General features: G+C 40.6%; 1 protein-coding gene across 3 annotated transcripts in view; it reads left to right on the forward strand.

Annotated features, from left to right (window-relative positions):
- UBA7 (ubiquitin like modifier activating enzyme 7) overlaps positions 1-14,259 on the forward strand; it is a 42,925-nt gene that overhangs the window by 7,866 nt on the left and 20,800 nt on the right. For all 3 annotated transcript variants that reach the window (XM_083352023.1, XM_083352024.1, XM_083352025.1), the window contains exons 8-14: positions 323-420; positions 1,615-1,761; positions 1,880-2,041; positions 10,642-10,743; positions 11,001-11,081; positions 12,650-12,805; positions 13,010-13,175. In XM_083352023.1, the coding sequence (XP_083208149.1) occupies positions 323-420; positions 1,615-1,761; positions 1,880-2,041; positions 10,642-10,743; positions 11,001-11,081; positions 12,650-12,805; positions 13,010-13,175 (912 nt within the window). The remainder of the gene's footprint in view (positions 1-322; positions 421-1,614; positions 1,762-1,879; positions 2,042-10,641; positions 10,744-11,000; positions 11,082-12,649; positions 12,806-13,009; positions 13,176-14,259) is intronic.

Raw genomic sequence — 14,259 nt, forward strand, 5'->3', positions numbered from 1 at the left:
AGAACTGGAGGATTAACATGGAAAACCCATCATGAAATTGAGATGGTGAAGAGTATATAAGAGAAGAATGACAGAATGGTTTAGTAGTGGTGTTGATAGGAAAACTAAGGAAAGTTGTGAGGTTTCAGTGTGGAAGTATAAAATATTTGTCAGGAAACCAGAATATTTTCAAGTTTAGAGAAACCTGAATTTCAAAGGTTACATTTTTAGCAAATGGATTTGCATGATTTTATCTGACTCTAAAAATCAAACTGCATAGGGCTAGGATTAGGATTAAGCATAGACTCAGGGCAGAATCTCAATCTTTTTGCTCTGTTTTTAGGAAAACACACCCTGGAAATTGAAGACACGTCTTCCTTTTCTCCCTACCAGCGTGGTGGGATCATCACTCAGGTCAAGATGCCTCAAAAACACTCCTATGTAGGTTCTCATTTCTGTGCTGTACATATCTTGGGAGTTTTGAAAAACGGAGTTCTTCTTTTCAGGCTACTTTACATAAAGGACTGATTCTTGAACAAGTATGTTGTGAGATGTACAGTGTTGTTTTATACGGGGGAGAGAGATTAAAATAAGCTTCCATTCAACTTGTTACCTTCCTGAAATTTTTAGACTATTGATCCATTCATAATGAATTAACACTGCACATCCTCCAGTTGAAATGAGACTGGTAGGTAGAGTTCGTTCTTGAGAAAAATTAGTATAAGCTGCGTGTGCTTGCTTGTGATATAAAATTCTGTGTAGGAAACTGTGCTGGCCAGCAACTCAGAAGTATAATACATGCTTCATGTAGAAAACCTCAGCTTTGTTCCAGGTTGAGTCGAACTGGGAAGGATGTCTGTCTGAGCTCAACTTAAAAATCATTGTAGATTAATGGCACATTTATCAGTAGTGACATGTAGCAGAATGATTCACCTCTTCTGATCTTAAACACATACACACACACAAGAGTCCAAGACTGGATCACTGTCTGAAAGGTTGGGGTAGTTAGTGCACTCTCTCTCTCTCTCTCTCATTTTATATATTTTGCGGTTTGTATTTAGGAGAAAATGGTAAGTGCATTTCAGTGGTAAATGCAAGCTCAGCCCATGTCCTGTTCATTATTGTATAAAATGAATGCCAACAATATCATTGCATTTCTTTATGTACTTTAAAAGCAACATAGCTCAGCGTTCCCCAGCCTTTCCACCTCCTGCAGACTGGCAGCAGTGGTGGCAGGGCAGAGGGAAGAGGTAATGGTTTGGGGTGTGTGCCTTCCACTTGTGCGAAAGGAGCTTCGCTTGCATGCTCGCCCGCCACCTGCATGGCCTGGTTCCCAACAGGCCATGGCCTGCTGCCGGGCTGCAGACTGGGTTTGGGGATCCTTGCCGTAGCTGATAAGTGTTAATATTAATTTGCTTCTATATAATTTCTTGTAAAAAAGGGCTTTTTGTCTCTATCTGCAATTCTTTGTTACTGTTATGTTGGATTTAAAATTCAAAAATCTGAGACTTGCTGGGGCAAATGGGCTAAGTGTGCTTTACATATTCTTTTGGCAAGAGAACTTCTTCTTGAGATACGGTATCTGAGAGAAAGGACGTGTTATTTCCCTTTTTGCTGATTTCTCTATATTCCTAGGAGTCTCTGCGAGCCTGCATGGATAATCCCAAGATTAACACGCAAGATAGAAATAAATTGTTTCGTTATCGCACTCTTCATGCAGCCTTCCAGGCACTTCACACATTCCAGAAAAAAATTGGTCGACTTCCTAGGCCTCAGAATCGGGTAAGTCTGGCCTACCTACCTATCTAGCCATTTACTTTTTCCCTTTCCTTTTCCTTCCCTCCCCTTTCCCTTCCCCAGCCAAGTCTATTCTTCAACCTCAGTCATTATTCTTTGGCAGGCAGATGCAGATATGTTAATAGAGCTGGTGAGGACCCCAGCTATGGATGCTATGGATCAGGAACAAGAGAATCTGATACGGACGTTTGCATATGGATGTATGGGGAATCTGAGCCCTATGAATAGCCTTATTGGAGGCATTGCGGCCCAAGAAGTCCTAAAGGTGAGCAGCAGACTTTTAACAACAGGCAGAAGTTGATTGACTGATTTGATTGCTTTTTAAAAAAAAAATTAAAGAGACAAATAGTAATTAACCATCAACTAAAATATGGTTTTAAAAAGAAAACGAAAACAAATAGGAAAGGGAAATAACGAAAATGAAAGCCAATGGGAAAAGGAAAAAGGATTTGTGGTATGACAGGAAGTGAACATTTTGGAATATATGTTCACTTTTGAGAGAAATGCCAACATTTTAAAGCCCATACTCATTGTAATTATCTTCTATTTAGTCAATTAATGGGTGGGGGTGTGGGACAAAGAATGTCAATTCAAGACGAATATCTGTTGAACCAAGGATTTACTCTCATTCTCGAGACAAGTAGAACAAGACTTAAAGAGTAGGGTAAACCTGACCTGTGCTACCCCCTCCTCTTCAGTAACTCTTACCCCAACATTGCCCCTAATGAACTTTTCCATGTTTTCGTTTCCTTCTCTTCTTTGCTCCCCTTAGCTGCTGCTAGTGCAGGGGTAGGCAACCTTGGCTCTTTTATGACTCGTGGACTTCAACTCCCAGAATTCCTGAGCCAGCATGGCTGGCTCAGGAATTCTGGGAGTTGAAGTCCACGAGTCATAAAAGGGCCAAGGTTGCCTACCCCTGTGCTAGTGATATCATAGCATGGCATAGCGGTAGTCCTTGGTTAATGGCGGTAATTGGGACTGAAATCTCCACTGCTAAGCAACACGGTCCTAAAGTGTTGTGTCACATGACTTTAACACTTAGCAATCCCTTAGCACCTGCCTGAGGCACCCCATGCTTCTTCCCTTTCTGCACTGACTCTCTACTCTCTGCTTGGCTTTCTGCTCCTCCTTGTCTCTAGGGGCTGGCTGAAAGTTCATATCCCCTCCATGCATGGAAGTAAACTCTTTCTGGGCCATCATTAAGTGAATGGTCACAAGGCAGATACTACCTGTAGTTCCAAAAACGTCTATCTACTATAGGAATTGTAGTCCACATACTATCTGCAATCATTTCCCATAGATATTTCTGACGGATTTCCATTTTATGTGTGTGATATTAATCATGTTACACTAAACTGAATTTTTATTATATAATAATAGGAAATGTTGTGCCCAAACCTTTAATTCAGGGGTGTCAAACTGCCGGCCCGTGGGCCAGACATGTCATCCAGAAGCTGCGGCCACCCCATTGCCGGCAATGGCAAAACCGTCCCGATACATTGCGCAATGTCACATGACGTCGCGAGTTTGACATGTCTGCTTTAATTATTAAGGACATTGTCTTAAGCGTTAAGGAAATTCTGCTAAGACGTGCCTTTGAATAAAAAGCCAGTGGTCCAGTAATTAAACACCTGGATTTGGTAAATCCAGATTCAAGTCCTCACTGAATGATAAATCCAGTTTCTCTCAGCATAGTAAACATCATAAAATGATTGCAAGGTTAAAATGAGAGGAGCTCCTGGAGAAGTTCAATGTAGGTTATACCCACAATAAGGAATGATCATGCTAGCGATATCTAATATAAAGTCGTAGTTTTAAAAAGCTATAAATCAGAAAGTCTCTAGGTTTCACCTCTTTGGGGAATTCAGTATGTGCCCTAGGTAAGCCAGTCTTTTTCAACTTCAGTATTCCTCATCTGCAAAAAAAAGTACAGAAACATAATATTGACTTAACTTACAAGATTCTTGAAAGGATTAATTAATAAAATACACAAAGTACTTTGAATGCATGAGAGCAATATACAATATTAGGAATAACTATGAATTTTTATAGGAAACTAAAAGAAATAGTTTTGAAGCTGCACGAGTTTTCTACCCATTGTGATGGCTATGCTAACCATTTTTGTAGCTGTACCTGAACGAGTCATCTTGGGCTTCCCATTGAGAATTGCAGTTGCCCCACTGGCTTTAGTCCTAGTACTGAAATTCAGCTTTCCAACTGCCTTTGTACTGGCTTTGCCAGTGAAGGATGTCCACTTTTTTTTTAAAAAAATCGCATGATTAAAAAAGTTTGGCTTCTTGCAGTCTGGACAACTTTTAATATTCAGTGTGTTTCTGCCACGATATTTAGCCATAATTTTGGATCCAGACAAAAGGTGTGTCTTCATTTTGTTCTTCCTTCTTGCTCATCTGGAACGGTGGACTCACAGTTCCTCTAGTGCAGCGTTCCCCAACCTTTCCAGCTCTGTGGACCAACAGCGGCAGGGGAGGCGGACGGCGGTAGTGAAGGGGAGGGGATGGTTTCACATGCACAAATGGAGTTTTGTATGCCTGCCTGCCACTTTTGCGGCCCTGTTTCCAGTGGGCCATGAACTAGTACCAGTCCACACACTGGGGGTTGTGGACCTCTTGTGTAGCCTGAGGGCATGTTTTTAGATAAAAGCTGGGTTTTTGTAATCTGAGAACTCAACTAAGGAAGATGTATACTACATAGATTGTCCAAGCTATTGTTAAGAGAGATGACAGTTAAAGAATATTTAATGTTAATTTTTACTATTCACACTGGCATGGTTTTTGCTTTAACTCCAGTGTTGTCCATCAGTGTTGTCTATCAAGCAGAGAAGGGTTTTCTGTCCTAATTGGAATGGATTACAATATGTGGAATGTGTTGTGTACTGGGTTCGTTGCGCAGGAATGAAGACAAGGCGAGTGAGTTCAGCAAAGATCATGGTTTATTGCTTGCAGGATCTGAACTAGAGAACAGGGCTGCAGATGCAGCAAATTATACCCTGGCCCCTAGGCGGCGGCCAATAGGTTTAAAGCAACCTATTGCCGCCCTAGGGGCAACCAATAGCAGCGCTGAGATGCTGGGAGCCGTTAGCTAGCTCCCTGCTCAAGCAGCCTACCAGCCATTACCACGTGGTGTTAACAATCAAGCCTAATACATTACAGAATGGATTTCAAATTAGTGGAATGACTTGCCTCCAGAAGTTGTGGTGCTTCTTCACTGGAGGTTTTTAAGAAGGGATTGGGCAGCCATTTGTCCAGAGTGGTATAGGATCTCCTGCTTGGGCAGAAGGGTGGACTAGAAGACCTCCAAGGTCCCTTCTTATAAAACGTTATAAAATCTAACCAGATGAAAGTATGTTTTGCTCATAATTTATAAAATGTCCACCAGATGGCAGTTTATGCTTTTAAACCATTTTTAAGGAATGATAGGAAGCTGAGCTCTCTTTTAGCTCATCTGTTTCTCTAAGTTGCACCGGTCAGAAGGAGGCCAGAGAAGAGAGGAGAAATTCTTCCTCCACGGATCGCTGTTTAGAAGGGTGGCCACTTAAACATCACCCCAAAGAGGAAATGCATCTCAAAAAAAAATAAATGCTGATTTGCATCATACTGTATACAGTTAATTTATAATTAAATCTAATCCGTACGATACAGTATTTTAAACAAAACTGTAATATATTTTACCGTAGTGGAAAGATTTGATGTGCAGGTTCTGAGGTTTTGCTTGATAAAAAAATACAGGAAACCAGAAGTTGCCTTCAAGCTTTATGTTTTTATTCAGCTAAACAAAGACGGGCTTCTCTAAAAGAGAGAAAAGCCCCAAATAACAGAAAAACCCTTATTTTTATACCTTCTTTGATTACATAAGCAATTCACCCAGCAAAGCTGACACACATAAGACAAAGACATTGCCCTTTAAGGCTGGCACACTGTAGATAAGAAGGAAGAAAGCAGAGGTAGCTAAAAATGTTCCCTTTTGTGTTTTCCCCTAAGACACCATATGTTCCCTTTTGGGTGTTTGGTTGTTTTAGGTCTTTCCCTAAGACACCATATGTTCCCGGGTGGGTTAGGATATTAGGTGTTTCCTTTTATGACCTTGCATTCATGGTCCTGCAAGTGGCTAGAGATAGCGGGGCCATCTGCACGTATTCACAATTGATACTTCCTATCCTGTCCCCTAAGTCCAGGTCAACAGATTACAGCAGGGGCCTTCAAACTTGGCCCTTTTGTGACTTGTGGACTTCAACTCCCAGAATTCCTCAGCCAGGCACGTTGAAGTCCACAAGTCATAAAAGGGCCAAGTTTGAAGAACCCTGCATTACAGCCACATGATAGATGAGCAACTTCTTTGTCACTGGACAAGATTCCTAATACAGAGGTGTTTTTTGAAGAGTAATAAGAAACATGACCCTCTTCTATTTAGGCCCCATTTTCAATTGGCCATAAGGCTGGTTTCATGCTTTGTGAGGAAGAGAGAATAAATATAATAAAGGCTTTATCATGTATCCATTTTTTTGCATGCAGGTAGTCCTCAGCTCAAGACTGGTTGTTTAATAATGGTTTGCAGTCACGATGGCTGTCATAAAACGTTGCAGGTCTTGGCAACCTGTCCACATTTAAAACTGGTTGCCAAGTGCCCTGTGATCATGTGGTGGCCATTTGCAATCTTCACTGCCAGAGTCATCAGAAAATCATTGGGAAACCAGCAGGGAAAGTCACAAGTGAAGAGGATTTGAGGCCCAGTCTTCCGGCACTCAGAGACTTTGCCTCCCCTTCATGCAGGGAAAGAAACCCTCATAGGTGCTGGAGGACTGGACCTCAATCTGGTGAAAGCATCTAGCAAACGCCATCATTCTCACAATTGTTCTCTTCGGTGGTGAGGGACAGGACCTGGCTCTCCTGGGTGTGATGGCTGCACCATGCCCTGGAGGTCTGGGTTCTCTCCCTCGCATTTCACTTAACAACCACAACTGGGAGAACCAGGATTGTGGTTAATTGAGCAAAGCGGTCATGTGGCATCTTGCTTAATAACCACTTAGGTCAAAAACCAAGATTCCAGGCCCACTTGTGGTTGCAAACGGAGGACTACTTGTAAAGCTAAATGTCCTCCTTTTGGCACCTTGTCTTACTGCACGCTTCCTACCGTACTTTCTGAGAAGCACAATTCGGTCAGTGTAAATGTAATTATAGGACACACTGAGGAAACCTGTGATTCAAATCTTACCTCTGTAAGCCCTTTTGCAAATGATTACAAGGCAGCTTCTGATTCTACCAGATAAACGGCACAGAGCAGTTTACCTTTTTAATAACTTTTTGTGATAAGCAAAACTTGTAAAGAGCTTTTGGGGGGAAAAACAGGAAAGCTAAGAAATAGGAGATGATGTCTCAACCATTACAACCCAGGTAAAATTCCATTAAGGAGGCAGACCGATTGCACAAAAGACACTTCATCAAGAAACAACCTAAGATTTTAGCTTTTATCTTTTATGAGTTGATAAGAGGCTTGTTGAAGCCCTTACTCAGAGCTCTGACACACGCTGACTACTGAAAGTCAAAATATATTGTTAACTAAATAGCTAAAGTCTGGCCAAATGTATTACTAATCACGAGATATGTGGAGCACCTTAGGGAAAATTACTTGGGATTTTTCTAGCTGATTCTCTAGATATGTCAAACGATGGATGAACCGAAGGATATAGCCATTGTAAGACTCTCCTACAATGGCCAAATGTTAACTTAAAATAGAAAAAATGTATAAGAGTTTAAAGATCAGGATTCTGATGATCCCTAGTTCCTCAGACAAAATTATTGCAATATAATGATTACAATCTTGAGCAAGAGTGGGTAAGAGGAGCAATGCCATACTTTCCTTTATTGAGATTTAATTTACCAGACTAAAACCATGGAAACTTAAAAGCTGATTTTGGGCTTGTCACCCTCTCTCAGCAAACCTCTGATTTTCCCCCCCCAGTCATCACAATGAAGGTAAATCCCCATGTAAGCTGGCTTGAACCTCTAAAAGAAATACAGCCTGGATAGAACTCTAATATTACTTACATCTAGTACAGCCAAGTTAGGTTTCCCGGTAACATTTCCTCTCTGAACTGTGGTCTTCTCACACATAACTGGCTCCCTCCAGCTATTATTCTTCTTTTAGGCTTTCTTTCGTTCTGCTGTGTCTACAATCCTGGCCGTAAAGTTCTAGAGTCCTGGAATTTCCCAGTTTGATTCATGCTGAGCCATAACATGGTTTGGTTAGGTTTTCTGAGCCTTGGTGGAGCAGTGGGCTAATGCCTCCTTAAGTAACACCAGCTGCCTGCAATTAGTGCAGGTTCGAGTTCCACCAGGCTCAAGGTTGACTCAGCCTTCCATCCTTCTCAGGTAGGTAAAATGTGGACCCAGATTTTTGGGGGCAATTAAGCTGACTTTGTAATAATGCCGCTGGTGTGTGTGTGAAAGCCCTAATAAGCAGGCATATACATAGAATGAAGGCTACTGCTAAGCTTGTAAGCCGCCCTGAGTCTTCGGAGAAGGGCGGGATATAAATGTAATTAAAATAAAATAAATAAATATATTTGATTTAGTATGATATGTGAAGGTAGCCATTGTAGTTTGTAGACAGTGACTTACAGTATGACATTCTTATGTTTGGTTGCACAGTTAGACAGTTATTTAGACTGGTTTCGGCATTTGTATCCACCTATTGAGTTCTTCCTAAGGATCTGGGTTAGGCAAATGTGGTTATTTGATGGTGTTAAAAATATCATCACTGGATGTAAGATGTTCCCAGGAAAACTGCCTTTTGCAATTGACTGATGGTGATTTATCAATGCCCTTGGTGTTTAAATGGTGCTCCAGATTTTTAGGGACATGTTGGTTCTATCTTTGTTTTCTTTTGTGATTTTTCACCAAGTTTTTTTTATTCTGCTGTTTTGAGTACTGCAGTGTCCACTATCCAGAATTTTTTGCAATTTCTTGTGGATATTCCAGTACACCATTGTTGCCACTTTGTCATGCCGTCAGTCTGTGTGATCTTGCAGCAACTAACCAGGTGTTCGCTGTTTCTTCAGCTTCTTTGCAGAGACAGCATTTGTCATCTGTTGCAGTCTTCTCAATTCTGGCTTTGTATGAATTTGTATGAATTTTCCTGGGCTCCAAGATCACTGCAGATGGGGACTGTAGCCAAGAAATTAAAAGATGCTTGCTTCTCGGGAGGAAAGCCATGGCAAATCTACACAACACACTAAAAAGCAGAGACATCACCCTGTCAACAAAAGTGCATATAGTCAAGGCTATGGTCTTCCCAGTTGCAATGTATGGCAGTGAAAGTAGGACCATAAAAAAGGCTGAGCGCCAAAGAATTGAGGCCTTTGAACTCTGGTGCTGGAGAAGACTCCTGCGAGTCCCTTGGACTGCAAGGCGATCAAACCGGTCAGTCCTAGAGGAGATCAACCCTGACTGCTCTTTAGAGGGCCAGATCCTGAAGCTAAAACTCAAATACTTTGGCCACCTAATGAGAAGGAAGGACTCACTGGAGAAGAGCCTAATGCTGGGAAAGATCGAGGGCAATAGAAGAAGGGGACGACAGAGAATGAGATGGCTGGATGGAGTCACTGAAGCAGTAGGCGTGAGCTTAAATGGACTCCAGAAGATGGTAGAGGACAGGAAGGCCTGGAGGAATGTTGTCCATAGGGTCGCGATGGGTCAGACACGACTTCGCAACTAACAACAACATGAATTTGTTTTTAAGGCTTGGTCTTGTGCAATTAGAATTTGCCCTTCTGTCTCTTTTATTCAACTTTCCTGCTCTTAGCCATTATCAGGTTTTCTTGTTTTTGTTATTAAAATGTATATTATTATTAACGCATATATGCCATCTGTCCCTAAATAACTGTAGGTGGCTACAAATAAAAACATTAACAAGGTTTTAAAATATACAGTTGTGGGCCTTGGCATTATACCTGAGCACATGCAGTTTTTTAAAAAAATCTCATTTGGTAAAATGTATTTTGGTTCAAACTTCCCTGTATCCCTTTTTGGCCATCCGACTTTACTCTTTCACTCAGATGTACAGTGTACATTGCCCAAACAGACAACATTCATGACAAATACCACCACCACCAGGAATAGATTATGTACAGTGTGTAATAATATCGATAATACATATATAAATGAAATAATTACTTTAACTTTAGTAGAATTTAATATCGCTCAGTGTGATAGGCAGCAGTGTGTCTATTATTCAGGGGCAATGCCAAGGGCCTTTGGAAGTTTTGCCTTCTGTAACAAGATTTGGACTGATGAAGCTTCATCACAGAAGGCCCTCTGGATTTAAAGACCATCCTTCATAAAGCATTGTAACTGACCACTTGTTGCAAGTGACAAATGCAGAAGGCAGGATTAAACATTGTTTGAATCACACAGAAATTAATTTCATGTGGGAAGACTCCAAAACATAGGCACTCAGTCTATCTTGGGCTGGAAACCGCTGCTATCATTTCATTTTCTCTTTTTCCTAGAGTAATTTATTTTCTGCCTGTTGCAATATAGATGAGCCACTTTGTCAAGTTCCTGGATGAATTAGTGCTCAACGAGATTAGTGAAGTGACTAGAGTGATAAAGAAGCACCAGTCTCCCCATTCCCTGATGGGCTTTGTGCCTTTATTAGTTGGGTAGAAGACCAAACACCAACAAGATGTGATTTTTTTTCTGAATAACGAGACCGAATAAGCAAAAATATCACCTACTGAAACTGGGCCTGCTTTACAGGCTTAAGCTATAGATATGTTGGATTCCAGCTTCCATGATGTTCATTATAATCTTTTGCTTGAACAAAGCTTCTATGTTATTTTGCTTGTAGGCTGTCTCGGGGAAGTTCACCCCTTTGGATCAGTGGCTGTACTTTGATGCCTATGAATGCCTGCCTGAAGGGGAGCAGCTGACAGAGACAAACTGTGCCCCAGTGAGTAGTTACATTCTGTAGTTTGCCTTCCCCCCCCCCCCCACCAAACCACTCAGTTCTGACCCATCACAACTCCGTGTAGAAAGGTTTCCACTAGTGGCTGTCAGAAACATTTTCATCTCTCTCTCTCTTCCCTGATGCCGAGTTCCATAAAGGCAGCCAACTAGACTTTCTGAGAATGCCCTTGAGAAATGGGGCTGGTTTCATTTTGCCTCCGGTCTGGAATGTTCCCGTTCTAACATCTCCATCTCTGACAGTGTGCTACTCGCTACGATGGGCAGATTGCTGTCTTTGGGGCTGACTTCCAAAAACGACTTGGGGAGGAGAAGTATTTCCTGGTGAGTAAGGCATGCAACTCCTGCAGACCACACGAAACAACCTTTTTTCCTGCACCCTAACTAGGTTCATTATAATGTGTGTATTTGGTTTGGGCAAATTATGCTGTGTGCTGAGTTCCTATTTTTGTTGTCTGTTGTCTCTCCAGCTCTCATTTATCTCATCTGGGATGATACATCTACAGCTCTTCCAACTGGCCTTTGTGGTTCTAATAATTAAAACAAAACTTTTTTTGATGAGCTAATTTCCCATGCAGGCCAGGAAACCACATTTTCACCCAGAAGCTTTTGAAAGAGAATGGATAAACCTTGGTGCCTTTTCTTCCAGTTTTTCACAGCAGAGGGAGCATTTGATCGTTTTGAAGCCTGAAAGGGTGCACAAAGGAAGAATTATTATTTTTCTATGATGAGGCTTAGATTGTTCCTGCAGCTGTTATTGGTTTAGTGGGTTCTGGGTTTTTTTTTTGGGGGGGAGATAGTGGTAAACCTATCATTTGCTGGCTGAACTGCTGCTGTAGATATCAGATTTTATCCTAATTAACAGATTCCTGATTATCAAAGAAAGACTCCAGATGTTGAAATTATTCCCACTAGATAATGCAACAAAATTATTATAGCAAAGGTAATGAAGTCTTAAATTACAGCATATTGCTTTTTTGCAGATCTGAATTCAAGGATTTTTGGAAAATTCAGCATGGATCCCTAAGTATCAGGAAAGAAGCAAACAAGCCTAGAGGGATTGATATTGATCAAATTTCTAGGCTCCATGAGAATATTTTTGAAAAATAGTCAGGGACCAAATACACTATTGCCAGATACATTCACCTTTTGCAAAATCTTTCCTTTTATTCTTTTGCATGACTGTGTTATTGAAGGGAGTGTGTGAGATCACCATTATATTTTGTGCTGCTGAGTCACATTCTGGTAATCCTGGACTTCACAGCCATTTTAGAAACAGCTGGTAAATAGTTGATTTATAAGATAAAACAGGGTTGGGTTGACATTGCATCCCGGTTTTACTCCTTTTTCTTGTTTGAAGGCCCTTGCATAGTTCATGTATGTTTCCACAATAGAAGAATTGTCATATGGATCCCATGAATTTGTGAAGTTTCTTGTCTGTGTCTGTATTCCATGGCAAAATTAAGAGTTAATCTAGTGTACCAGCTATAATGGAAACATATTAAAATCATGTGTTTCTCTCCTTTTTTTAGATTTTGGGCTAATAGATATCTGTAATATAAAATGTGATCAGGAGTTCAATTTTTAAAATGAGAGATCATTCTGTATGTCATTTCTACCCTTCTCCCAGAATTGCATTCAGAAAGTTTTGAGACTTTTGATAGCAGTTTTCTTGTGTGAATACTTCTGTCCAGGCTTTGTAATTGCCATGCACACTTTATTGAAATTGCATGAGAATTAGGCTAATAGTATGCAGATGGAGAAAAGGTATACAGGACAGGTGTGGATCAGAACCAACCATATATAATTTGAGAAGCTTATCTCCAGTTTCTGATATACAGTAGTTCCAAAATGTCATGGGGTCTCAATCTTATTATGAACAACTTCTTTAGGTGGGAGCAGGTGCGATTGGTTGTGAACTCTTGAAGAATTTTGCAATGATTGGCTTGGCTGCTGGCGAGAGCGGGAAGATCACTGTGACAGACATGGACATCATTGAAAAGTCCAACCTGCACAGGCAGTTCCTATTTCGACAACAAGATGTAACTGTAAGTAATGCAAGCATGATGGTGGGAAAACAATTGAGAGAAGAGCGTTAATTTTACAAGCTCTTGAGTTTTGCTGCTGGTCAGAATACTAGCAACTTGATTTTTAATGTAAAAGTGTTTTTTTTTACTTGACTTCTATTTTTGTACTTTGGTCAATGACCAATTTTAATCCTAGATCTAATCATGTTTCCTTTGTTTCTATAGAAGCGGAAGTCAGAAGTGGCTGCAAATGCCATAAGACTTATGAATCCCAATATCAATATAATAGCTGAGCAGAATGAGGTTGGGCCCGACACAGAAAACCTCTATGGGGATGACTTCTTCCTGGGTTTGGATGGTGTAGCCAGTGCCCTGGACAGCTTTCAAGCCAGTGAGTCCTTCAATCATAATGGGAATGAGTCTCTATGCTTAAAATGTTCCAGTCTTCCACAATGTAATTGCTCCTGGATAAATTGGGATACAACTCTCTGATGCTGCCTGCCATCACCAATGGCTGTACTGCACTGGGAAATTTCAAAGTAGTAACCCCAGTACCTCTGAAACATTCTAGTTTGAAAAACGCATGTATGTATATGCATTTATATACTTGCATATATTTCACGCTGCTAAATAATATTTTTGCATGACTTCTCTCAATTTTAAGGGAAAGGTAAATTTTGACAAGATAATAAAATATAAGGGCTATTCCTATGATACAAAGGTCAGAATACTTAAAGCAGCAGTTCTTTTCTGTAAGGATGTGTGGCTTTCAAAGTTATATGTACAGAAAGAGTGAGAGAAAGAAGATAGAATGATAGACTAAGGATCCTTGGTGCTCTCTGAGCTTCGTTGTTTTCTTGCAGACTTGCAGACGTTTCATTACCCAAACTAGGTAACATTATCAGTGCCAGGGCTTTTTTTCTCATAGAACGCTCAGAACAGAGTTCCGGCACCTTTTTTGGATGGAACCTTGTAGGGTAGGCAAGGTGGGTTGTATGACGTGTGAGTTCCGGCACCTTTTTCTTTTACAAAAAAAGCACTGATCAGTGCTAATGTTAGAATGATAGATTTGGAAACTATTAATAAAGGTACCATGAACTGCAAGAAAAAATAAATAAATTAGTTGTGGACCAAATACAAACTGACTACACCTTTGAGACAATGACCCACAAGAAGAAACCCAAATGCTTTGGCTTGGGATGGAAGTTGATGATGGACTGAATCACACACACACAAACACACACACACACCTGTTAAACTTGGAAGGAGGAAGGGAAAACAATATATAAGGTGGATGAACAGGATCAATTACTGCAAAAAATTCTTCAAAGAACTATAGGTTTCTATTGTAAAGAGATTGGTGAGCATTTTCTATGGAGTCATTAGGAGTCAAGGCTGAATTGAGGGCACCTAAATAATCAATTAAATTTGCGTAATATTTATCCATCTCTCATACCATGATTTGGAGTATTCAA

This window comes from Vipera ursinii (genome assembly GCF_947247035.1).
Source record: "Vipera ursinii genome assembly, chromosome: 2".
Taxonomy (NCBI): domain Eukaryota; kingdom Metazoa; phylum Chordata; class Lepidosauria; order Squamata; family Viperidae; genus Vipera; species Vipera ursinii.